Source organism: Grampus griseus, assembly GCF_964374135.1.
Source record: "Grampus griseus genome assembly, chromosome: 14".
Classification (NCBI taxonomy): Eukaryota; Metazoa; Chordata; class Mammalia; order Artiodactyla; family Delphinidae; genus Grampus; species Grampus griseus.
In genome coordinates, this window is record NC_139008.1 from 63,728,131 (window position 1) to 63,755,004 (window position 26,874).

Genomic DNA, 26,874 nt, shown 5'->3' on the forward strand with positions numbered 1-26,874 from the left:
CACAACGACTGAGTCTGTGCTCTAGAGCCCACGAGCCACAACAACTGAGCCCTCCAGCCACAACTACTGAGCCTGCGCGCCTAGAGCCCATGCTCCACAACAGGAGAAGCCACCACCATGAGAAGCCCGCGCACCGCAATGAAGAGTAGCCCCTGATCGGGCAACTAGAGAAAGCACGCGCGCAGCAATGAAGACCCAATGCAGCCAAAAATAAAAAAAAACTTAATTAAATAATAAATAAATAAAGTAATTCCATGTTAGATCTAACAAAGGGAGAAGGTGAGTGTGCTGAGCATGAAAATGCATTTAATCCAGAGGCCCTGGGACCTCTCCATCAGCCGTTTCTCATTGCTCAGTTCAGCTGATTTGACCAATATTGTCCTCTCCTCTGTGCCAGGCTTTGTGCCAGCACTGAGGGCAGAGATGTGAAAGGTTTGATGATTTCTATGAACTTGCCTGCCATCTGGTGGGGATGACCCATCAAAAGAGAAAAAAAAGTAGCTAAGACGCAATCAAGAATGAGATCCCTAGGCCCGGCATAAAGATCCCTTCTTCCAGGGAGCCCTCCGCAGTTGGAGCTAGCTCACTTCCTCCATTGCCCAGCCTAGCCTCTGTTCTAGCACTGAGTGCACAATGCATTTCTCTCTCTGCCTCCCCTATCAGACTGGGAGCTGCATTAGGGCCTCTTCCCAGCACTGGCCTGGTCCACAGCAGGTGCTGAGAAGGGTTATTAAAGAAATAGAGACTGATGCTAGAGGCTACCTGGAATGCAATGAGAAGGCCCTGGTTCTCCAAGAGTAGCCCTTAGGCCCCCGGTTTCAGAATCACCTGGGTGCTTGTTAACTATGGGCCCACCCCAGCCCTGCCAACTTAGAATCTAAGTGCCTAGGAATCCTCATTTTCACATGCAACCCCCCCACCCTCATTCCAGGTAATTTTTATGCATGTTCATATTTGACAACAAATTGGTATTCCTGTATAACCAAAATGTATGGGGCAACCTCGAATTACAGCCCCTGTGGACACTTCTTAGCCTCAGTTTCCTCATCTGTAAAATGGGCTTATTGGGCTTCCCTGGTGGCGCAGTGGTTAAGAATCTGCCTGCCAATGCAGGGGACACGGGTTCGAGCCCTGGTCTGGGAAGATCCCACATGCTGCGGAGCAATGAAGCCTGTGTGCCACAACTACTGATCCTGTGCTCTAGAGCCCGCGAGCCACAACTACTGAACCCACATGCCACAACTACTGAAGCCCGCACACCTAGAGCCTGTGCTCCGCAACAAGGGAAGCCACCACAATGAGAAGCCCGCGCACGGCAACAAAGAGTAGCCCCCACTGGCCGCAACTAGAGAAAGCCTGCGCACAGCAACGAAGACCCACAGCCAAAAATAAATAAATAAATTTATTTAAAAAAAAAAAAAAGGGGGGGGTGCTTATTGCCCTGGCGCCTTCCAGGGTTGCCATGTGGATGAAAAGTATAGGTGTTTCATAAACTATGAGGTGGCTTAGGAACGCATCAGGAGTTTCCTAAGCAGTTTGTGAAATTACTCATCGCAAATCCCAGACTATGTCAGCACTAGAGGGGACCAGAGAGACTAAATAAGCCTCTCACTTATGGTACAGAAGGGAAAACTGAGGCCCATTCAGAAGTGAAGCCAGCCAGTGATAGAATCTGGCCAACATGGATTCCCAGCCCTGGGCCTGGCCTGTCCCCCTCCTTTCTCCCTAGTTAGAGAAGCTCCCATAAGAATGGTAGGTCTCATTCTAAATAGCCAAGCCAGATCCTGACGAGAGGGTGAGAGAAGCCAGCAACATTCCCACTCCAAAGGGAATTTCCTTCCTTCACACATTCCCAAAGGGTCTCAACAACAGTAACATTCACTCTGTAAAGCCCTCTCATGCCCAATAGTCATTCAACAAACATTTCTCGGGCACCTGTTATGTACCAAGCACTGTACTGGTTGCTGGAGAAGGAAGACAGATACTACTGCCCCATTTTATACTGAGGAAACTTGAGACCTAAAAGGCATGAGCTTACCTAGCGGATGAGAGAGCTATTATTCAGGCTCCGTGAGGCAAAAGCCAGGGGTTTTTCAAAGCCCTGCCCTGCCCAAAGTATTCAAGTACACAACCTCCCAGGTAGAAGCAGGTGCCCTCCTTCCCACAATCCCTCCTGTCCTGCTGCAGCAGAAAGGAGTGAAGAGCAGAATTCCCAATGTGAAATCCAGGAAGAGATACGGGCCTTCTGTATCTATTAATACCCACTTGAAAACAGCAAAGGCCTGATAGATAGAGCCTTTTGGCCCCAAGCCCGACAGATCCTGATAAGGCTGTTCTCAACAGTTCTCAGGCTGGTAAGCTTCCAAAAAATCCATAATTACTGGGCAGCCACTTCCACTGATGATCTCCTTTCAAACTGATACTCTCATAAGTGAAGCTTGTTTATCCACATGGTGCAGGATGGAGGCTCAGAGAGGGGCACTTGCAACGCAAGGTCACACAGCAGAATTGAACAGTCTCCCACTGTAAAACCCAGGGCCTGCCCTTCATACTCACCACCCTCTGTAAATACCCCAGAACCAGGCTCAGGGCTGTCAAGATTATAATGTGTGGTTTCCAAAACGTATTATGGTGGATAGTGGCTTAATTAATAGGTGCTCACCTCCATCACCAGCTCCTTACTCCAGAGGAGTCCAAAGGAGTGGAAGCTCCTGGGCCCACAATCCTCCACCTGAACACATCTTTCCAAGAGGCAGGATGGTAGAGGAGTGATAGCATGGGCTTCTAAATCAGGTGGATGTAAACTGGAATCCGAGTCTGTGTGACCTTGGGCAAGTCAATTCCCTTCCTTTGAGCCTCACTCATTCAATCCACAGATATTTACTGAGCACTTACTATGTGTCAGATATTGTGCCAGGTGCTAGGGAGACAGTTGGAAGCAAAACACTCATCTCTGACACCTGGAGCTCACAGTCCAGTGGGAGAGTCAGAATTATTTCTATGTATCTATCTGCACAATATGCTCATTAAGAAGTTTGACAAGCGACACGAATAGTTCAAAGCTATTTATTCCACATACACCACCTCCCCTAAACGTACATTCATAGCTTAAAAAAAAATCTCCAAACATGAACATCCCATTATGATAAGGAGAAATGATTCTGTTGTGACTTAATTTTATTAAGGGGCACAGAGGCATCCATTGTTGAGTTCTGGCAGAAGGAGGTGGGGAGTTTTATGTCTGCAACGTTACATTCATCTTGAATGATCCCTTGTCACTATACTGAATTGTTTGACTGACGGTTTACTGTCCCTGGAGTAAACTGTCACTGTGCCAGTTCTGGCTGTGTCTGTCACTGTGCCAGTTCTGGCTGTGTCTGAACACAGGCCTCTTACCCATTCGGGAGGCCGTCTAACATGGGAGCAAGCCTTGGGAGTCAGGCAGACCCCAACCATGTGGCTTGGCCAGATGGGTAAGTGATTTACCCCACTGAAGACCTTTGCTTGCCTCATCCATAGAACAAGGGGCAAAGGCTCCTTGACAGAATGGGTGTCAGGGTTAAATGAGAAAACAAGACAAGCAGAGTTTGCAAACTGGCCCACAGGTATGATTTAATTTACCCAGATTATGTTTTTCCTGAATTATGAATTAGTTTAAAAACTTTTTAATTGGGAAATGCTATATAAAAATTCAAATATCTGGTTTTAACAAAAACCCAGTAATATCTGGCAACACCAGGCAGGCCATCAGGGTGCTGAGCAGTTGCTGTCCCCCATTTAGCCAGAGCCTTGACCCTCCAGGCCACGAGCGTCCCTGCCTGGCTTGCCTCACTTGGTGACCTTACTTGCCCTGCCATTGTGGGTACCTGGGTTTGCAATCCCTGATGCCTGTGCCTGGAACAGAGTAAGCGGCCAATAAACGTTAACTACTATTAGTGACATCATTACAGCAGGAGCACAGCTCCTCTGCTTTGTGGGTAGCTAAAGAGAAGATATGGACGTGGCAGAGTAGGGAAACTGGGTGTTCACAGGGCTTAGTGCCAGCCAGCAGCTGTGTGGCTGTGTGGCCTTGGCCAAGTCCTCAGCCATTAGCTGGTCCATATGTTCAGTGGGGGTGGGCCAGAAGGTCCAAGGTCAATGGAAGTGGGTAGGCCTCTGGTTGATAGGCGAGCCTCCTTTCCCTCGAGCCCCCATTATTCCATGAGCTCACACTCTGGGGACCCCTCTCCTCTCCAAGGCTCGCCCAGTGCCTCTTCCCTTCTCTCCATCACTCCAGCCTCTGCGGAGAGACTGTGCTTTTCCAAGGAGAGGGGAGAAAACCAGACACAGTGGCTATGCCTGCCCTGACCAGCATGGAAGTGAGGGGGTGGGGAGCCCTTAGAGCACAGGGGCTCTGTTTTTTCATCTGTAAAATGGGGATGGTAATAATAATGATAACAGTGTTTACCTGACAGGGTTGTTGGGACATTAACTGAGTTATTACAGTGCTTAGGGCAGTAGCTGGCACATAGAGAGGCCTCAATAAACGTCAGCTGTTACTAAGAATGAAAGATGAATCACTGGGGCAGCTTGCCTACATCTCCTCCTGATCTTTCCAAAAGAGAAAAGAAAAAAATTCTTGTTAGGCTGCAGGAGAGTTTTCAAGCAGCAATCCCTGCACTGCCTCCCAAACTCTATTAGGTTCAAAGACAAGAAGAAAAATACATTTGGAGGGCAATGAAGTGGGTAGATGAGACAATCTCATATTCCACTGATCCTCAGACTTTTTTTTTTAGTTAGTTAATGTTTTTGGCTGCACCATGCAGCATTCAGGAATCTTAGTTCCCCGACGAGGGATCGAACCTGTGCCCCCTGCAATGGAAGCACAGAGTCTTAACCACTGGACCGCCAGGGAAGTCCTCTCTCAGACTTTTTTTTTCATATTTAACATCTCTGAAATTGGAGGGCATCACACAATCAGTGGCATGTCCATTTTTAGTCGGCAGCTCTTTTCTTTCTTAGGGGCTCAAGATAACGCTGTGCCTCATCTTGGATGGCGTCTTAGAAGTCAGGAGATAAGGTGAATGAAGAGCGCAGGGCCGGGGCCTCCCCGTCAGAGGCCCTCATTGTTCTCATCACCTCCAGCCTCACCAGCACATTTGAGGCTGGCCATGGTGGAGCGAGCCGCTTTTCTTTCTTTTTCTTGTTTTCTCTCTGACACCTGCTGACCTGCATTTGGCCTCCGGGTTGACAGGCACATGGCAAATGCGGTCAGGGAGGGGAGTACAGAGAGCTCAGGATGAGAAGAGAAAGGCTCTTTATCATATATTAAGATATTCAGAGAGCAGGAGCCAGAGATATTCTCTCTCCCCCCCCCCTTTTTTTTTTTAAACAACAACAAAAAAAATCCCTGCTGGAAGCCGGAGTTATGTATGTGCCAAACAGGCCAGGGAACCCAGCAGGCCTCCTGGAGCTGGCAATGAACCGAAACAGGGGCATTGTGTCCAGGCCACTGGCTGGCTGAGGGACATTGTTAGGGCCTGGCCCTGTCTGGGAAGGGGGGGGCGGAGGAGGCAGGGGGAGTGTGTTCCCATGACTCCCTGGGGAGTAACAACAATCGGGACCAGCTGGGAAGCTCGCATGCCAGGGGCCCGGTGGGCGGGTGGCCGCCCCCAGAGGGGCAGTGGAGGGCCGCAGGGGGTTGCGGAGGCGAGGGGGGGCAAGGTCGGGGCCTGTTTCTCAGCTGGGGGGGGTCATTTGCTACACTCCTCTCTCTCACCACCCCCCTCCCAAAAGCCCTGGGCCACTGAGGTGCTCTCCAAATGACACCCCAGATCTGCCCACTTCTCTCCACCCCGCGGCCCCCACCCCCGGTCCAGGCTGCCATGGTCTCTCACCAGGACCACTGCCTGGCTTCCTCACTGGATCCTTGCTGGCAGCCTGGGCCCCTACATTCTGTTCTCCACACACAGCTCGAAGGATCTTTCCAAAATGTAAATCATATCACATCACTCTCCTGCTTAAACCTGCCGAAGGCTGCCTGTCACACTTAGAAGAAAACCCAAAGCCCTCACTCTGACCCATGAAGCCTGCCTGATGGGCCCAACCAGCCTCCAGGACTCCATCTCCAACACTCCAGTAAGCCCCCGCCTGGCACTCTGTCCCAGCCACGCAAACCTCCCGCCAGGCCCTGGGATGCTGTCAGCTGTTCCCCCCTCAGGGCCTGTGCACTTGGCAGATCCTCTGCAGGGTACACCTTTCCTCTACGTCTTTGCATGGCTCGCTCATCATTTGGGTCTCAGAGCAAACAGCACCTCCTCAGAGAGAAGGAGGGAAAAATAGACCCTGCCGTTCTCCTCCCAAGTCACTCTATTACAGTGCCTGTACTACTGACTTCCTGGCATCTACCACTCTGAAATGACCACATCTCTATATTCATTTGTCAGTTTTCCCTCCCTGGACGGTAAGCCCCAGGTAAGCAGGAACTGGCTTCTTTCATTGCTAAATCCTAGCCTCCCTGGACTTCCCTGGTGGCGCAGTGGTTAAGAATCCACCTGCCAATACAGGGGACACGGGCTTGATCCCTGGTCCAGGAAAATCCCACGTGCTGCGGAGTAACTAAGCCTGTGCACCTCAACTACTGAGCCCGCGTGCTACAACTACTAAAGTTTGTGTGCCTAGAGCCCGTGCTCCGCAACAGGAGAAGCCACCGTAGTGAGAAGCTTGTGCGCCATAACAAAGAGTAGCCCCCACTCGCCACAACTAGGGAAAGCCCGCGTGCAGCCAAAAATCAATCAATCCATCCTAGCCTCCAATATCACCAGGTATCTAGTACCTAGCAAGAACTCGGTCAATATTAGCCATTGTTTTTACTATTCCTGTGCTCAGGGCTTGGTAAACAATGTCAGCTGCCACAGGGGCAGGCTGGGAGGGTCACTCTCAAGCAGGAGTTCTGAATCTGTGACCCATGAACCCAAGTTCCATGAACTTGGACAGGAAAAAAAATTACACCTATATTTTCACTAGTCTCTAACTGAAATGTAACATTTCCTTCAATTTTAAATGTAGGCAACAAACCAGAGGCCAATTAGCAGCAACCTGGGACTTTATCTCCAAGAGAAATCACAGCTATTTCCATATCACAGCTGCCGCAGCGATCTTGAGATACTATTTATGCTTATTGCACCTGTGAAATCATGGTAGTTTTGGACCTGCCACTAGATCTTGTTATCTAATGTGTTAAAAAAGAACACACATTACAAGGGACTTCCCTGGTGGTCCAGTAGGTAAGACTCCGTGCTCCCAATTCCGGGGGCCCAGGTTCGATCCCTGGTCTGGGAACTAGATCCCACATGCCACAACTAAGAGTCCACATGGTGCAACTAAAGACCCTGCATGCTGCAACTGAGACCTGGTGCAGCCAAAATAAGTAATAAATGAATATTTAAAAATTTTTAGAAAAAGAACATATATTATTAAATCACAAATTTAAAAAATATTTTGATAATTATTTCAATATTCAATATAATTGTTGTCTTTTGTAATCCTATTTTATTTTATGGGTTTAAAAAACCCCACTCTTGAGAAGGGTCCATAGGCTTCACCAGATGCCAAAAGGGTTCATGACCCACATAAAAAAGACACCCTAAAAAGGAGTGTCTTAAAAGAGCTGATGTGGGGAATTTCCTGGTGGTCCAGTGGTTAGGACTCCTCGCTTCCACTGCCAGGGGCCCAGGTTCAATCCCTGGTCAGGGAACTAAGATCCTGCAAGCCGCACAGCGTGGCCAAAAAAAAAGAGCTGACGTGGTCTGACCTTGATCCCTCTCTTAGCTGATGTCCAGCCCATGAGGAGAGGCTGAAGGGGGAGCCCAGAAAAGCAGGGGGAGCAAGGTTTCTGACGGAGACCCCACGACCTGCATTTCAGTGCTGCCTGGTCCCGTCTTATTTATGAAATCATGAGCACACAGGCCTGTAACAGAAAGCAGGGAGCCCTCTAAAAGCAGGAAGAAGACAGCCCAGCTTTCCCTCTGTCCTCTAGCTGGACCCCTGCGGCCTCCAGCTCCCAAGAGTGAGTCCTGTAGGAGGCCTCTGGTTAAAATTAACACCCTCTCACCCAAAATGCTTTTCAAGGCTGAAAGAAGACACCCCCCCATCCCTATGAATCTGGAACAAGGGGAGGAAAAAACGTAACATTTCTTTTTATAAATGCCCTCTAACTTGTCACAGAAAGCAACCCATCTGCAGTCACAGACTGTTGGCTCCAGGAGGTGGGGCACTGGTTTAGGAGGGTGTCAGGTTTAAAGCCTGATTCTCATAAACACAAAACACACTCACGGGAGTGGGAGAAGCGAACAACGTGGACAGAAACGCCATCTCCAGGATCCTTTCTGGAGCCTGCGAAGTGGAAGGCAGGAGCCGCGAGCATCACAGGAGGCGGCTTCTTGGCGCCTCGGCCTGTGAATCATCCCTCTCACATGGGTTCCCTGAATGACCTCCGATTTGGGAGTGGAGCAGCAGAAGGTCCCCAAATGCACTTCGATTTTGTGCTTCCCCTTTCACTTGGAGTTCTGTGGACCTGAGTGTTGGGCGTCACCTATGACAAGGCTCGGGACACCTAGGGTGGTTCATGATCTGCCCAAGATATTGGGGGACTGGAGGGTGGAGCTGTGGGGGGGTGGGAATTGGCTCAAAGAAAGGACTCACTTTTTTTTTTTTAATGATACTAACATTGAGTTGTTTTTTTTTTGGCCGCGCGGCTTGCAGGATCTTAGTTCCCTGACCAGGGATTGAACCCATGCCCTTGGCAGTGAAAGCACAGAGTCCTAACCACTGGACCACCAGGGAAGTCCAGGACTCACTTTCATGTCAGATTATTGATCAAAAAGAAACCAAACATGCAGAGGACAAGGAGGAAATGTCAGAGTTCTTGAGATGACAGTGCAATATACAAGTTTCTTAGAAGACAGAGATGGGTGGTCGTGCAGAGAATGTCTCAGGAAGGCTGTACTAGAAAGTGCTGATAGGTGGCACCCCTGGCTGGGGTGGAGGCAGGTAGGTGGAGCTGGGGTGCAGGGGGAACTTGATTCTTCCCTGTTACACACTTTTTGTACCACTTAAGTTTTACACTATTGTGTATGCATTATTGAATAAAAAATTTTGTTTATAGCTTTGCATTGTCAAGAGACCTCATAGGAATGTAGCAGGTGCTTAATAAATACACGTTAAAACACTGTGCTGTTTCAGGAACTAGCATTTATGGAGCACCTACTGTGTGCCAAAAGCTCTCCAGCAATCCCCATTTTCCAGGTCTTGCAGAAACGGAGGCTTGGCTAGGAGGGAGCTGAGTGGGGACTCCTCCTAGGAGCCAGGGCTCTGCGCCTGCACAAGGACCACACCGCCTTCCCCCTGGAGTGAGCAGTTGGAGGCACCAGATGCTTTGGCAGGATCCAGAGAGATGCCATCTGTGAGGGGAACCTATTCTTACAGAGCAGAGACAGTGGGTAGTGGAGCTGGCCAAGCCCCAGCGGCAGTGGGGGGACGTCAGGAGGGCAGGCAGCCAAGGCTTTTACCTTCAGCTGAGGGTGGGGTAGGACAGGCTAAAAAAGCAGGGTGTCTGCAGTCCTCAGGGCCATGCTTTCTTTTACATTTGGTTGCTATGTTGGAAATAAAAGCAAACCTTTATCGAGTGCTTACTTCATATGCTATCACATCATTGAATCCTCCAGACCACCCTATGAGGTGTGCGCTATTAGAATGCCTATTTTACAGATGACAAAACGGAGGCCCAGAATGGTTAAGTCACTTGCAAGGGACCAGCGAGGCTGGAACTGAGCCCAGACACTCTGGCTCCAAAGCTTATGTCCTTAACCACCACTTGTGCTGCCTCTCAACTCGCTGCACCAGAGGCCAGTTTTAGTTTGGGTTCCCCTAATCGCAGACCCCAAGACAAGGATTTGAGTGCAAGTGGTTTCTGTGGCAAGTGGTTCCAAGCGCTGGTAGGGGCATAAGGAAGGGAGACAAGGAGGAGGTGTCATCACACAAGTGACCACTGTGGGCAGCCAGAGCTCAGTCTTGCTGGGGTATTCTGCAGGCACCTCAGAGTTATCCCACCCAGTGACAACTGGGTGAGGGGTGCAGGAGTGGGGGTAGTCATCAGTCACTGGTTGAGGGCTGCTCCCAGGATGTGTTAATCCTCTAGCACTGCAGGTCTGCTGCAGGCTGGCAAAGCTGGTGCCAAGAGCAAGTGAGGGGCCCTCAGGCAGAAAGACTCAGGGTGGCAGTTGGGTGGCTGGTGTGCACTGAAGTGGTAAGTTAGACAGGATATGGGTGGGGCACCGCAGCATCTGCAACAAAGCCCACTTGCTGACAGCCACCCTTTCCCCTCCCCATAACCTTGGGATCTCATTCAGCCTCCACGGAGTGAACTAGGGAAACTTCAAGATCCCCTCCTCCAGGCCTGCAGTACAACACTGTGCCTGAGAACACGCAGTTAGAATCAGACCAAATCCCACCTCGATGACCTAACAGGTCTGTGACTTAGTTTCTTCCTTTGTCACGTGGGCTACTTGCTGGCCCCATATCATTCCCTACCGCCTTGTTGCTCAAGGTGTAGCTCAGAACAGCAGCAGCAGCGACCATCCCGGAGCCGGTGAGAAACACAGATCTCAGGCCCCGCCCCGACCCCACTGAATCAGAATCTGCATTTTAATAAGGTCAGTGACTCATGTGGATATTTCTACTAGTAATTTCTTTTCTTTAAAATTAATTAACTAATTAATTTTTGGCTGCGTTGGGTCTTCATTGCTGCACGAGGGCTTTCTCTAGTTGCGGTGCGCGGGCTTCTCATGGCGGTGGCTTCTCTTGTTGTGGAGCACGAGCTCTAGGCATGCGGGTTTCAGTAGTTGTGGCGCCCGGTCTCGGTAGCTGTGGCTCACGGGCTCTGGAGCACAGGCTCAGTAGTTGTGGCACACGGGCTTAGCTGCTCTGCTGCATGTGGGATCTTCCCGGACCAGGGCTCGAACCCGTGTCTCCTGCATTGGCAGGCGGATTCTTAACCACTGTGCCACCAGGGAAGTCCGTAATTTTCAAAATATAAAAAGAGATTGAAGTATGCCTATTCAAATTGGTGGTCCATGGACCAAGCCCCCTGGAGACCTGTTTGATCTGTCCAGCTTGGTGGTTTTCAAAACTCAGTCTGGCACACGAGTCTCCAGTTCCCCACATCCCTGTCACTCCCAACTGCATAGCACCCAGAACATTATCATTTATACCACTTGCCAGGCCCCTATAGGCATTTGAGTTTGCACCCCTATAACTAGCTAACATTTGCATAGCATAGTTTAGGTTTCTAAATTTAAAGTAAGGCACTGAAAAAAACATGTGCTTTGAAATCGCATAGATCTGGGTTCAAACCCTGGTTTGGCTGTCATACTATTAGTTGTATTACCTTGGGCAAGTTACTTCTCTTCTCTGATCCTCAGTTTCCACATCTGTGAAATGGAGATCCAAATACATACCTGCAAGGTCTTTGAATGGGTTAAAAGTAATTAGTGCAAAGCACCCAAGAGGAAGTAGGAGCTCACTACATGGATGTAATTAGTAGAAGCAGCCGCTGTAGTCACACAAGTCCAATGTGGACACCAGGTATTACTATGATTATCCTCACTTTACTAGAAACTGAGCCTCTGAGAAGTTAAGAACCTTCCCCAAGGTTACACAGTGGTGGAGTGGGGACTCAAACCCATGTCTTCTAGCTCTATATCTGCACTGTCCACTAGAATTTTCTGCAAGGGTAGAGCATCCTATATCTGTGCTATCCAAAACAGTAGCCACTAGCCACATGTGGCTACTAATAAGCACTTGAAATGCGGTTGGTTGAAATTGAGAAATGCTGTAAGTGTAAAACACACACCTGATTTTGATGACTTACTACAAGAAAAAAGAATGTAAAATATCTCATAACTTTTACATTTATTACATGTTAAAATGATAATATTTTAGAAATACTGGGTTAAAAGATATGATTAAGGTTAATCTCACCTGCTTCTTGCCCCCCCACTTTTTTTTTTGGCCACACCCCACGACTTGTGGGATCTTAGTTCCCCAACCAGGGATTGAACCCGTGCCCTCGGCAGTGAAAGCTCGGAGTCCTAACCACTGGTATGTGGCTACTAAAAAAATTTCAATCACGTATATGACTCACATCGTGTTTCTATTGGACAGTGGAAACGCTAGAGCTTCTCCAGTAGAACACCTAAGATGAGGAACTGCATATTTTCTAAAAACGCGTTTGCAACCCACTGCCCACCAGCCAGGAGCCCTCTGTTCCAGAAGAAGGGTCGGAAAACATACCCACCAGAAAGAGACTTCAGTGCCCTCCTCTGAGTGCGATGACCCCTGAGGCCCAGGGCGGGGTGTGACCTTCCCTGGTCTCACAGAGTCAGCAGCACAGCTGTCATCGCGCCCAAGGCTCCTCAGCCTGATCTGGCGGCTCGTTCCACCATTCAGGAGTACCTAATGGGGTCTGAAAACCAGTGCTTTCGCTTAGGCAGATGGAACCCCGGGCTAATAAAAGTTAGAGTCTGAGACCCCGGATCTTGAAAAGGCCAGATCCCCTGGGATGATTCGCTGACGGAGCCAACCTCGAGCTGAGCCCGCTGATGGTGACTTGGGTGCGGGAGCCTCCATGAGCACCTTGGGGCCAAGTTACTCGGAGGGGCGCCTCTTGCTGTAGATGAGGAAGTCCGAGAGGTCGTGCCACACGTTGCTGTCCTCGTACAGGTAGGTCATGGAGGACTGCAGAGAGGGCTGCAGCGTGGGCCGGTGGTACTCGAAGAGCCACAGCATCAGCCCCCACATTATCCCGGTGAACAACGGGAACGGGTCCCACCTGGGCTCAGGGATGTAGCCCTTCCCCACGCCCAGGCGGCACAGGGCAAACAGGAGGCGTGACATCAGGTACATGTTGATCTGAGAGAGCGAATGACAGGGAGGTGGGGGTTACAGGTGGGCCCAGCCACCGGGAACCTTCTGCCACCCTGGGGCGCCGCCTGCGCGCCGGGTGACTTGAAACGGTTACGTAGCGGGCATTTAAATGTGACTGTTTATGGCTTTATTATTCTTTTTCATTAAAAAATCTGAAAAATGAATATATTTACATGGCTTGAAACTAAAAGGTAGCTCAACAACAAAAAACGCAATCCATAAAAGAAAAAAATTAATAAACTGGATTTCATCAAAACTCAGAATTTTTCCACTGTGAAAGCCCATGTGAAGAGGTAGAAAAGAAAAGCTAGACTGAGAGAAAATATTTACAAACACATATCTGACAAAAACTAGTACCTGGAATATATTTTTAGAAACTCTCAAAACTCAACAGTGAAAAAAGAAACAATCCAGTTAGAAAATGGGCAAAAGACACAAGCAGTTATTTCACTGAAGAGGTTACACAGAAGGAAAACAGGCACATGTAAAAAGGTTCAATTTCACTAGGCATCAGGGACATGCAAATTAAAACCACAGTGAGATAGCACTATATACCTATCAAAATGTCTAAAATTTAAAATGTAATAAACCACATGCCAGCTAGGATGTGAAGAAACTGGATCACGCATATATTCCTGATAGGAATGTAAAACAGTACAATCACTCTGGAAATGCTTCAGCAGTTTCTTATGAAACTAAGTATGTATGGACCATATGACCCAGCAATTGCACTCCTGGGTATTTACCCCAGAAGTGAAAACTTACGTTCACCAAAAACACGTACAAGAATGTTCTGAGTAGCTGCATGCTTAATAGCCAAAGACTGGAAACAACCCAGATGTCCTTCAACAGGTATATCCATAACGTGGATGACATAACCACTCAGCAACGAAAAGGAATGAACAGCTAATACGTACAATAACTTGGATGAATTGCCAGGAAATGATGCTGAGTGAAAAAAGCCAATCCTCAAAGGTTACCTACTACAACGACTCCATTTATATAACATCTTTGTAAACTGAAGTATGGTTGATTTACAATGTTGTGTTTGTCTCAGGTGTACAGCAAAGTGATTCGGCTATACACACACACATACATATATATGTATATATATTCTTTTTCAGATTCTTTTCCATTAAAGGTCATTACAAGATATTGAATAGAGTTCCCTGTGCTATACAGTAGGTCCTTGTTGTTTATCTATTTTATACACAGTGTATCTGTTAATCCCAAACTCCTAATTTATGCCTCCCCCATCCCTTCCCCTTTGGCAACCATAAGTTTGTTTTCTATGTCTCTGAGTCTGTTTCTCTTTTGTAAATAAGTTCATTTGTATCATTTTTTTAGATTCCACATATAAGCGACATCATATGGTATTTGCCTTTCTCTGTCTGACTTATTTCACTTAGTATGATACCCTCTGGGTCCATCCATTTTGCTGCAAATGGCATTATTTCATTCTTTTTTATGGCTAAGTAATATTCCATTGTATATATAGATACCACATCTTCTTTATCCATTCATCTGTTGACAGACATTTAGGTTGCTTCCATGTCTTACAAATAGTGCTGCTATGAACACTGGGGTGAATGTATCTTTTCTAATTAGAGTTTTCGTCTTTTCCAGATATATACCCGGGAGTGGGATTGCTGGATCATATGATAACTCTATTTTTAGTTTTTTAAGGAAACTCCATACCGACCTCCATAGTGGCTGCACCAATTTACATTCCCACCAACAGTGTAGGAAGGTTCCCTTTTCTCCACACCCTCTCCAGCATCTGTTATTTGTAGCTTTTTGGATGATGGCCATTCTGACTGGTGTGAAGTGATACCTCACTGTAGTTTTGATTTGCATTTCTTTAATAATTAGTGAGCTTGAGCAGCTTTTCATGTGCCTGTTGGCCATCTGTATGCCTTCTTTGGAGAAATGTCTATCACATAACATTTTTGATATGACAACATTTTTGAAATGGAGGTCAGAGCAGCTGTTGCCAGGGGTCAGGGAAAGGAGGGGAGAGGGAAGGAGATGGGTGTGTCCAGGATTCCTAGACTTTGGAAGTTCACAGACAAGTGAAATTTCTATCAAAAAAACAAAATGGGGGAAACTTTCCCAAAATACAAAATGCTCGTATCTTTAGATTCCACAATTCCATGTCTAGGAACTTATGGACAGACTAACATAAGTACAGGAAGATGTCTGAACAAAGATGTAGACTGCAGTGTGTGTGTGTGATGGCCAAAGGCTAAAGAGCCCCTAAATGTCCATCCAGAGGAGACTGAAATCAAGGCTGGTCCATCCCATCAGCAGAGGGCTCTACTGATGTTATAAAGGATAAGGGACTGACAAGGGAGGCCTCCAAGATACAATGTTACATGAAAAAAAACGTAGTATGATCTCATTGGTGGAAAACTCCTACTATGTACACTGACACAAGCACAGACACGTTCTGAAAGGCTATACAATACACAGTTAAAGTGACTGTCTATATGTATATCTATAACTGACTCACTTTGCTGTGCAGCAGAAACTAATACAACATTGTAAATCAACTATACTCCAATAAAAATTAATTTTAAAAAAGTGACTACCTCTGGACAGTGGCTGGACAGTTGGTGGGGGACAGGAACTTTCTTTCCAGTTTATTTTCTAATTTTATCATGATGTATCCTAAGCACCCCGAAGTGTGCCAGGCACATAGGGGGTGCTTAGTTTGCATTATTTAAAATGTGAAAATAAAATATTATTTTTATAATTTAAGAATATTTAAGGGCTTCCCTGGTGGCGCAGTAGTTGAGAGTCCACCTGCCGATGCAGGGGACACGGGTTCATGCCCCGGTCCGGGAAGATCCCACATGCCGCAGAGCGGCTGGGCCTGTGAGCCACGGCCGCTGAGCCTGAGCGTCCGGAGCCTGTGCTCCGCAATGGGAGAGGCCACAACAGTGAGAGGCCCGCGTACCGCAAAAAAAAAAAAAAAAAAAAAAAAAAAAGAATATTTAAGAAATTTGAGGAAGGCAAATTGGAAAGACTGCCAACTTTCATATTGCCCAAGAAGGATGCTGAAACAGGAGCAGCAGCAACGATTAGCATTTAGTTTCATCACCTCATTAAAAAACAGAACTTTAACCCAGAAAAAAGGTCAAGTTACAGAATAAGAGACAATTCTTTGAATGTAGTAAGTTTTGTTTCATGAAAATCTTACTCCAGGGTCATGTTTTTTTCTCATGTCATTGCAGAGTGGTGTTTTGTGGTTTTGTTTTGTTTTTTTAAATCTTTGCCCCAGAGAGCTGCACACACACTGATTTTGGGAATCATGGAATTCCAACAAGGCACCTGGTTAACAGAGTGGGAAACTGAGGGGGAAGTGACCTTCCCAAGGTCACACAGGGACTGGTGAACCACAGACCCTCGTACATGGAAGGGAACCAAGAGCTTGTCTTCCTTGACTCCCATCCCCAACTCTATACCTGAATCCGGTCCCATGCTTCACCTCCACCCCTCTCCCCAACCCACATCCAGGAGAGGGCCTTTACCTGGCTGTTGATGTTATTGTTGTTTCCAAACACCAGGATGCCCCCAAGGAAGGCAGCCACGAATGAGTGCACCTGGTAGGTGTCGCCCTGGAGGTGGGACTGCAGGGCGCAGAGTCCCTTGTAAGTGAACACAAAGCTGGCCAGGTTCCAGGAGTGAGTGTACGTGGCCTGCAGGATAGCCCACAGCTTCTCCCGGAGGCTGCACAAACACAGGGAGCCACGGTGAGTGCAAGCCCAGCCGCCCCCAGGGCATTCACCCACCTGGCACGCAAAACTGACCCAGGCAAGGAGCTCATGGGTCGAAGCTCATTCAACCCTGGGCCTCTACGCTCCATGTCCTTGGGGCTGCTCCCTCACTGGATTCCAGCGTTGACTCCACGCCACCTCCTCCGAAAGGTCTTCCCTGACCACTCTACATAAAAGAATGCCCATCGTATTTTGTTCCCTTACCCAACTTTTCTTTTCTTTCATAGCTCTTATCACCACCTGACATTTATATACTTGCTTATTATCTCCCCCCCACTCCCACCCCATCCCAGTGGAAGCTACCAGAGAGTGGTGTCTACATCTGGCTTGTTCATCCTCAGCCCCCAGTACAAGCCCTGGCACATAGTAGGTGCTCAATAAATATATTTTTTTGGAGTGAAGATGTGAAGAAATGAATGAGCGAGTGAGTATGTACTATGTGCTGGACCTGGGGATACAAGTCTGAGAAAAAAGAGATCTGCTTGCTGCCCTCATGAGGTTTATGATCTAATGGGAGAGGGAATTATGAAATGAATAATCACAACACAAAGGTCAAACTTTGACCTTGACAAGACATGATCCTGGGGTGTGAAGAATGAGGAGTCAGTGAGGTCAGGAAGGGAGAGGAGTTGCATCCATCCCAGGTGGTGGATCAGCACGTGCAAAGGTCCTGAGGAGGGACAGAGAATGGGGAGTACAGGAACAGAGAGAAACCATTAAGGCCTGAGCAGAAAATGTGTGGGGCAAAGGCTGTGGGGGAGGGGCGGGGCCATGCTAAGTTTTGTCTTTATCCTGAGAGAAGCCAACATTTAAGTAGGACAGATGATTTGATTTATCTTTAAAAAATCACTAGGGGGCAGTGAGGAGAACCAGGGAGAGGAGCAGAGTGTATTCTGGGAGATCAGTTCAGGGCCGGCAAATGCAAGGACTCTCAAGGCTGGAGAAGGACCTTGAAGTGTGTCTTCTGGGACCTGTGGAAGTCTGCCAGGTGAGTGGGGAGAGCCAGGAGTCAGGTGGTTCTCACCCCATAGGAACATGGGCCCAGCGCTGACAGTTCTAAGACAAGCTGGATTTCCCACTTCAAGTGTTGGCACTAATCCTCCCTTCAAAATGTTTCTAGAATCTGAACACCCCTCACCTCCACTGCCACCATCAAGGTCTGGGCCACCAGTTACTCAACTGGATTATTGCCACAGTCTCCTACTTTACACCTACTTCTGCCCTTGACCCCTAGCAGCAAACTCTTCACTCTCTCACTATTAAAAGATAAGTCAAAGAGTGGCATTTCCCTATACAAATTCTTACAACAATTTCCTGTTTCACTTAAAGGAAAAGCCAAACTCCTCTCTATGACCTAAAGCTGGACATGATGGGCCTTGGTTACCCCTGTGACCTTCCTTTCTTTGTTTTCTCCCCTGCAATCCCTCTGCTGCAGCCTCCTCAAACTCACCAGGCATGATCCCACCTCAGGACCCTTGCACTGGCTGTTCCCTTGGCCTGAAACACTCTTTCCCTTGATACCCACTTGGCCAACTCTTCCATCTCCTTCAAGTCTTTACTCGAATGTCATTTTCTCACTGAGGCCTTCCCTATCTAGTTCTGCAGCCTGCCCCTCCTCCAGCACTCTGGATCCCCTTTCCCTCTTTCCCTGCTCTAATATTTCTTTCCCACAGCCCATACAATCTTCTAACATACCATATACTTTCCTTATTATGTTTATTTTCTGCTATTCCTTGCTAGAATGCAAGCTTTACAAGGGAAGTGATCATTCTCTGTTTTTTTTCACCGCTGTATCCCCAGCACCTAAAAACAGTGTCTGGGGGCTTCCCTGGTGGCACAGTGGTTGAGAATCTGCCTGCCAATGCAGGGGACATGGGTTCCAGCCCTGGTCCAGGAAGATCCCACATGCTGCGGAGCAACTAAGCCCGTGTGCCACAACTACCAAATCTGCGCTCTAGAGACTGCGAGCCACAACTACTGAGCCAGCATGCCAAAACTACTGAAGCCTGGGCACCCTAGAGCCCGCGCTCCACCACAAAAGAAGCCACCGCAATGAGAAGCCTGTGCACCGCAACGAAGAGTAGCCCCTGCTTGCCGCAGCTAGAGAAAGCCCACACGCAGTGGGGCCAAAAATAAATAAATAAAAATAAATAAATTCATTAAAAGAATAATAATAATCTTTGAGTGTCTGGCACATGGTCAATAAATATTTACTGAATGAATGAGTTCAATTAAAAAAATGATTCGAAAAAAATGATTCAGAGGACAAAAACTAAAACAAAAATAAATTTAAAAAAGGAAAAATACAGGGCTTCCCTGGTGGTGCAGTGGTTGAGAGTCCACCTGCCGATGCAGAGGACACGGGTTCGTGCCCCGGTCCGGGAAGATCCCACATGCCGCAGAGCGGCTGGGCCCGTGAGCCATGGCCGCTGAGCCTGCACGTCCGGAGCCTGTGCTCTGTGGTGGGAGAGGCCACAACGGTGAGAGGCCCGCGTACCGCAAAAAAAAAAAAAAAAAAAAAAAAGGAAAAATACAGGGCTTCCCTGGTGACGCAGTGGTTAAGAATCCGCCTGTCAATGCAGGGGACACAGGTTTGAGCCCTGGTCGGGGAAGATCCCACATGCCGTGGAGCAACTAAGCCTGTGCGCCACAACTACTAAGCCTGTGCTCTAGAGCCCACGAGCCACAGCTACTGAGCCCACGTGCTGCATCCACTGAAGCCTGCCCGCTCTAGAGCCTGTACCCTGCAACAAGAAAAGCCACTGGATGAGAAGCGCGCACGCTGCAACGAAGGGTAGCTCCCACTCGCCGCAACTAGAGAAAGCCTGTGTGCAGCAACGAAGACCCAACACAGCCAAAAATTATAAATAAATATAAATAAATAAATAAATAGGAAAAATACATAAAGAAGGTCCCTTACAGGGACTTCCCTGGTGGTCCAGTGGTTAAGACTCCATGCTTCCACTGCAGGGGACGCAGGTTTGATCCCTGGTGGGGGAACTAAAATCCTGCATGCTGTGCAGCACGGCCAAAAAAAAAAAAAAGTAGAAAAAAATCTTGCAAGCTGGATTTGAGTAGTAGGGTGTCCATGTGTGATTCTTTTTTTTTTTGTTCTGGTTGTGCCAGGTCTTAGCTGTGGCAGGCGGGCTCCTTAGTTGCAGCATGTGTGCTCCTCAGTTGTGGTTCATGGGCTCCTTAGTTGTGGCCCGCAGGCTCCTTAGTTGCAGCTCACTGGCTCCTTAGTTGTGGCACGTGTGCTCCTTAGTTGCAGCCTGCAGCCTCCTTAGTTGTGGCATGCAAACCCTTAGTTGCGGCATGCACGTGGGATCTAGTTCCCTGACCAGAGACTGAACCTGCATCCTCTACATTGGGAGGCGGATTCTTAACCACTGAGCCACTAGGGAAGTCCCCCATGTGTGATTCTTATAAGCTCCAGATGAGGCTACATACATTAAAAACTAGACCACAAAGTGATTTCTGAGAAGTTTCTTGAGGGAAGTTATAGGAGATCAGAGGAAGGCCAGGAAGTCTGAACAAGGGCAGAAGGTAGGTCATGAACAGTTTTCCTGAAAAAGTCATCCTCAGAGAACTGGTATGGATTACTAGGAAGGAAATAAAGGTGGAGTGGAAGAGGAAAGGGCATTCCTGGCGGGGGGTACTGCATGAGAAACGTAAGGAGGTAGAACCACATGCGGCACATGAATGAATGGCAGTGAGTCTTGGTGCCAAGGGCACCCCAGGGTGGACGTGGGGGAGTAGGGGGGATGTCCCTGAGGTCAGGCTGCAGAGGTCCTTGAAGGCCACACCTGGAAGCTGGGCTTCTCTGGAGGACAGCGAGGAGCCAGGGGAATTTTCGAGATGGGATAATAGAATCAGACTTGTGCTTTAGGAGGTGGTGGTGCAGACAGGTTAGACCCAGCTAGGAAGCTACTGCAACAGTCCTGGCACTGAGGGGTGGCCACATTCTCTCCCAGTTTGAAGGGTGTGCAGAGGTGATGGGTACCTGCCACTCCGGAAGAGAAAGGTCATGACCAGTGCGTGAGGGGCCCGGACTTTGGCTCCATAGCTGTAGAAACAAAAGAAAACAGTTACTACAGCACCACTGAATCATAGTTTCTTTCTGACTCCCTGTGCCCCCTCCCCATCCCTAATCCTGACATCATTTGGAGAGGGAAAAAATAATGCTGGCTTTCAAGTTAGATCTGGGTTCAAAGTGGATAGTACAGGGACTTCCCTGGCAGTCCAGTGGTTAAGACTCCGCACTTCCAATGCAGGCAGTGCGGGTTCGAACCCTGGTGGGGGAACTAAGATCCCGCATGCCATGCGGTGTGGCCAAAAAAAAAAAAAACAAACCAAAGTGGGTAGTACAAAGGAAATAATATTTGGTGCCAAAGCCCTGCCCTGTTGTGCTGTATACACTTGGATAAATCATTTAACATCTCTGAGCCTCCCTTCTCCCATCAGTTAAAGTATTCTCCATTTCAGAGTTGCTTCTGGCAGTTAAGGACATAGCACATGTAAAAGTTCCTAATTCAACCAATATTAGTGTCTCTGCCTTTCTTTTTCTTCTTTATTGGACTTCCCCTCACCCCACCAAGTTCTCCTGCCGTCTGGCCCCAATCTTACCAGGCTACAAGGTCTAAAAATCTTTGGCAGCCTCCTTGAGACAACTGTCATGAGTCCCATATTGTTTTCATATGAGTATCTGTGAGGCTTGCTTGAAACAGCAGAAGACTGGGAGCAAACATGTGTCCATCCACAGGGGGCTACTGGGTAAACAAATAATGGACCCAGCGGTCAGTGGCATGAATACCGCACAGTTGTACAAGAACGAGGTGGCTCTATACGTGCTCTATGCTTGGTTAGAGCAAGGTGTGTAAACTTCTAAAAAGTTCTAGCTTTTTATGCCTTTTGTGAATATGCTACCTAATTTTCAAAAAATAAGTCAAATAAAAAATGTGATCAAGTGACAGCAGTGTTACTGTAGTGGTGGCCACACTGAATGGCTTATTTTCACAATGCCTAGCTGTGGGCAGGGCCCTCATCCTGGCCCCAGCAAGCTCTCTGCCCCACCTCCTCCAAAGTCATGTCTCTTTCCCCTGAATAAAGAGACCCTCGGCCTCCTCCAGCTGGCCAGGGCTAGAAGGGTCCTTCCTTATACCACAGACACAAGCAGAACAATGCCCCCAACTCCCTACATCTGCTTGGCCCCCTGCCCAAACTCCTCAAACTCAGGTGGGAGCCACTTAGTACCACCCACAGGATCACTCTGCATCTTGAAAAATGGGATGCCCCAGATTAAAAAGGAGTTAAAGGATATGCAGGTACAGTGTGATATCCTGGAAGATCCTGGTCTAGACAAACTTGCTATAGAGGACATCTGGGGGACAGCTGGAACAATTTGTCTATCAACTGGACAGCAGTCAACGTTATAGGATTATGATTAATTTATTAAATGTAATCATGATCATCTAGCCATATAGGAAAATACTCTTATTTTCAGAGATGCACATTGATATATTTAGGAGTGGAGCATCAAAATGAGTTACATTTCACACAGTTCATACGTCTCAGTTCTCAGTCATCCAAGACAAACAGCACATTCTTTTCCACCTCCAGGCCTTTGTTCAAACCATTCCCTCTGCCTGAGATGCCCTTATCATCCCCAGCAAATTCCAGCTCAGCCTTCAAAACGGCACCATCACCTCCTCTGTAAAGCACTCCTGATCATCTGGTATTGCCATGGTAATTTAAACATCAGTCTCCCCACTTTGACTCCAGGTCCTTACAGATGGGCCTGGGCCCACTGATATCATCTCAGGGCCCACCCCACCCTGGTCTCACCAAAGCATGACTGATATGATCTGGCCAGACCCAGGGGGAACCACCTTCTTCCTGACTCTGGGCGCCCATGGAAGCCAAGAGCCTGGCATTGAGATCAGGTATCCTTGGGTTTGAATCCTGGCTCCGACCCTGACTAAGTGACTTGACCATGAGCAATGAATCTTCCTCTCTGAGCCACAGTCTTCTCATCCAGAAAATGGGGACAATGGCAATTCCTACCTTGCACATTCATTCATTCAGTAAATATTTGAGGGCCTACTATGTACCAGGTACTAGGAATACAGCAAGGAACAAAATAGATTAAACTTTCTGTCCCCATTATTGCAGCAAAAATAGAAATTAGACTTTTCTGATAGACAAGGAAAATAAAGTAACAATGAACAGCCTGGGGAAACAGCATAAACAGGCCTGAAAGAGTTAATCAATCCTAGTTTTATTTTAACTGCTACTAATCTGTAATGTCTGTAACTAGATTTGTCCTTCACAAAGCTAACCTCTAACATTCTCTGACACTATGTGAATCACATCCTGTACCTATCACTCCCTTACTCTGTGTGAATTACACCCTGCCCCTAACACTCTCTGATCCCGTGTGAATTACATTATCCACCCGGTATTTATACTCCCTGCGCTCCCTTGTAGCAAATCAACCCTTGTAATGTCTGCATTTCAGAAAGAAGGTTGCAGGCCAACAACCCAGAGGCCAACAGACCCAATTACCAAACAGTCCCAATTACCAGTCTGCCTGAGGCCAGCTGTGACTGTTTGGAAATAATGCAAGAAGAAGATAAATGCAAGACCTTAATTACTTTGAGCCTTATCACCTACCAGACCACCAGTCCCGGCTATGTAACCTTGCCCTATTCCCCAGAGACGGGGAGCACAGTTCTTGAGGTGCTAGCCGGCTGTGTTTCCCATTTGCCTGGCAAAGAATAAAGCTTCTTCTTTTCCTCCAAATCTCTGTCTCTGTTTCTGTTTGGCATTGGTGCACAGAGAGCCAAGCTTTTTGACATCACCATGAAGCTCACTTTCCAGTGAGAAAGACAGTAGAAAAACAGGACACATAAGTGAACTACTTAGTGTCAGATGGTGGTAAGTATTATGGAGAAAAATTCAGTAGGGAAGGAGGTGGGAAGTTCAGGGATGGCTTCATTGAGGAGGTGACAATCAGAGGCCTGAACAAGGTGAAGGAGTGAGCCAGTCAGACATCCATGTGAATAGAACAATAATTACAGCAGCCAACAGTTATATACATACCAGGCACTGTGCTAAGCATTTCACACATACTGACTCAAGCCTCCGACAGTATAAGTACTATTATCAGCCCCATTTTATAGAAATTGAGGCTTAGAGAGGCTAAAAGACTTGCTCAAGATCACGCAGGTAAGGGGCACCAGGATTCAAACCAAGGTGGTCACATCCACACAACCATGCCATGCTGCCACTAAAATGCCAGCTTCAAGAGCACGCAGATCTTCCGTTTGTTCTCTGATGCGTCCCCAGTTCTGGCACAGTAGGCTCTCAATAAATGAAGCTGAGCTCCCGTCCTGGCACCAGCCAGGGTAAATGACCCCAAGACCTCTTCTGCAGGTCTTCAATTTGCTCAGCAAATATTTGCAGCTTCATTTACATCACGACTGAGGCTTATCAGGAGTCCCCTGTGCCAGAAAGGACTTACAAAAGAGAACTGAGAAGCGGGATGAAAGCCCACGCGCAGCTTAATGGAGGGAGCACAGAGAGGCAGGGCCGCCGGCTGGCTAGAGGCCAGAGTCCAGCTTCCCATTAGACCCAAGGGCACACAGCGGCGGGAGAGGGGAAACTGGGCCCAAATGAAGGGAGACAGGGGCTGCATGGGAGGCAGTCAAGGCAAGAGGTCCAGGTTGCAAAGCACGGAAGACCCAGAAACAGCGTAGTGGGAGCCCCGGCTCAGAAGGCGCTCGGAACCCCAAATCCAGCGCCCACTGCGCCGACACTGGACACCGAGAGACCTAGGGACACACTAAGACTACTCAGGGGCGCACAGCGCGGCGGCGCCGGCCCTGGAACCCGCTTCTCCGACCTCATCAGATCGATCCCTCAGCCCCTGCCCCGCCCCACCGCCCGACTTACACAGCCCCGTTCCGGAAGCCCTTAAGCATGGACAACGCTGCGTGGTAGCGGCGCTTGCGCAACAGTGCGTTGATCGCAAGGAGCAGAGCCCGCAGCTGCGGCGGGGCGGCCATAGCGCGGGCGGCGCGCGGGGTGGCGGGCACCGAGCAGGACGCCCGCCCTGACAGCTCCGGGTTCCTCCTGCACAACCCTCAAGCGCCGGACAGTGCCGGGCAGCGCAGCCGCGTCTTTGCGCCCATAAGATGCGTCCGCTGTCACTCATACAAGGAGAGCCAATCACAGGACTCACTCATCTCACCAGGGGAATGGGACGCAAGCACACTCCCGAATAGCGGTCTGATTGGAAGAGAGGGAGAGCTTGTAATCAGTCACAGCGGGCTCCGCCCGATTCGACCTAAAGAAGGTTAGAAACATGCTCCTGGATTTGTCCAATCAGAAAGTATGTTTCTCTCGGGTTTGGAGAGAGGTGTGTCACCTGTGAGCTTGGAAGGAAGTTTCCTGAAAGAGGAGCCGCCCTCCCTAGAGCTGGGATGGTGGCACTGCGGGGAGCCAGGCCTTATCTTTACACATGACAGTTCTGATTGGTTAACATTGATCATAGCGATCTTCTCAGACCATAAATGACTTGGCACCCTTTGGGTTTCCATCTATTCTTAAAAATCAAACTCCTTCCCACGGCCCGCCAAGAGAAGACTCTGTATGATCAGGCTCCTGCTTCCCTCTCTAAGCTCACTCCCCCACTCTCCCCTCCTCCCGTCACTTGCCTCCTAGGTCACTCCTCTCCAGCAAAACTAGCCTCCTTGCTGTTCCTCGAGCGTGACGCTCCTGCCTCAGCGCCTTTGCACTTCTAGTTCCCTGCCTAGTACGCGTCACCCCAAGTTCTTCCGATAGCTGGCTCCTTCTCAACCTTCAGGTTTCAGCTGAAATGCCACCTCCTCAGAGAGGTCTTCCCAGATATCCCATCTAAAGTAGTACTGTCCACTCTGACTCATTACCCTCTTTTATTTTCTTCATAGAACTTTACACTCTTTGAAATTATTTATTTGCTACATGTTCATTGTCCACTGCCCCTACCAGAAGGTAAATTCCATGAGGGCAGAAACCTTGTCTTATTTTCTGCTGTAACTCCAGTACTTAGCACATGGCAGGTGCCCAACATAGGCTTGTTGAGCAATATAGTTCTGGGTTATCTCCTAGAACACTGAGGGGTGACATTTATGTATGATGTCACTGTGTGGAGTTGTTACTGGATAACAGTTACACACTGAGTGGTGGCTGTGATTTGTGAGGGTGTCACCTGGTACACGGGCCATCTGGCATTTATCTGTGACATTATTGCCTGGGTCAGTGTCAGAGGATGTGGTCAGAGGTCAGTGAGGAGGAATTATGCTGGGCCTATTTTATCATTACAACTGGATTTTCTTTTTTGGGGGGTAATGGTGGACTAATTTATTCAGTTAATCTTCCCTCTGAAAATAGCAACTTTAGGTAAAATATAAGAATATCCTCTGAAAAACACTGAAATGCTTAAAAGCCTGGGGAATGCTCAGGCCAATTATTAGGTGAAAGCTGGTAACCAGATATTTAACAAGATTGGAATATTGGAGCACCAAAGCTACTTATGACATGAGGGCTTTTGCTAATATTGAACCTGTGGGTTTCAGTTCATCAACCACATAGGGCAAGAGGGAGAGAAGTGAAAGTCCAGGGCCTGTCCAAGGTGGGGAGTCTAATAGAAGAATCTCCTCACATTAGGCTGAGAGCCCAAGGGTCTCACCCTTGAGTTTAATGTGATATGAAGCTGCACACTCCACACCACGAGCCCCAAGGGAGTTCAGAAAAGGTTGCCTTGATGCTGAGCAGAACAGTTGAAGGAAAAGGAAAGGGGAATATTTTAAAGCCCTTTCTTAGGGAGTTGTGACCATTGATGAGTCCTTTTGTGCTCTAGGGAGTAGAGCCCAGTAGCCCAAGAATTCTCAAGCCATAAACTGGGAACCTAGTTTGAAGTAACAACTGGATTGCCCCTAGTTATCATTGGAAGTGATGGGAAGTGCCCCCAAACCTTTGACAAAAGCAAATGCAAAGTCTCTCTGAAGAGGGCACCTTTATCAGTATCTTTGCCTTCAGGGAACCACCACAAATAATTTTTCAAGGTGAAACCAGCACACAGTCAGAGATA

General features: G+C 48.2%; 1 protein-coding gene across 1 annotated transcript; it reads right to left on the reverse strand.

Annotated features, from left to right (window-relative positions):
• Positions 1-12,171: 12,171 nt before the first annotated feature.
• PXMP4 (peroxisomal membrane protein 4) lies at positions 12,172-24,887 on the reverse strand. The gene is made up of 4 exons (XM_082669540.1): positions 24,696-24,887; positions 20,746-20,808; positions 16,497-16,695; positions 12,172-12,948 (listed from the first exon to the last, which is right to left on the reverse strand). The coding sequence occupies exons 1-4, from the start codon at positions 24,806-24,808 to the stop codon at positions 12,685-12,687; spliced, it is 639 nt and encodes a 212-aa protein (XP_082525666.1). The 5' UTR covers positions 24,809-24,887; the 3' UTR covers positions 12,172-12,684.
• Positions 24,888-26,874: the final 1,987 nt, after the last annotated feature.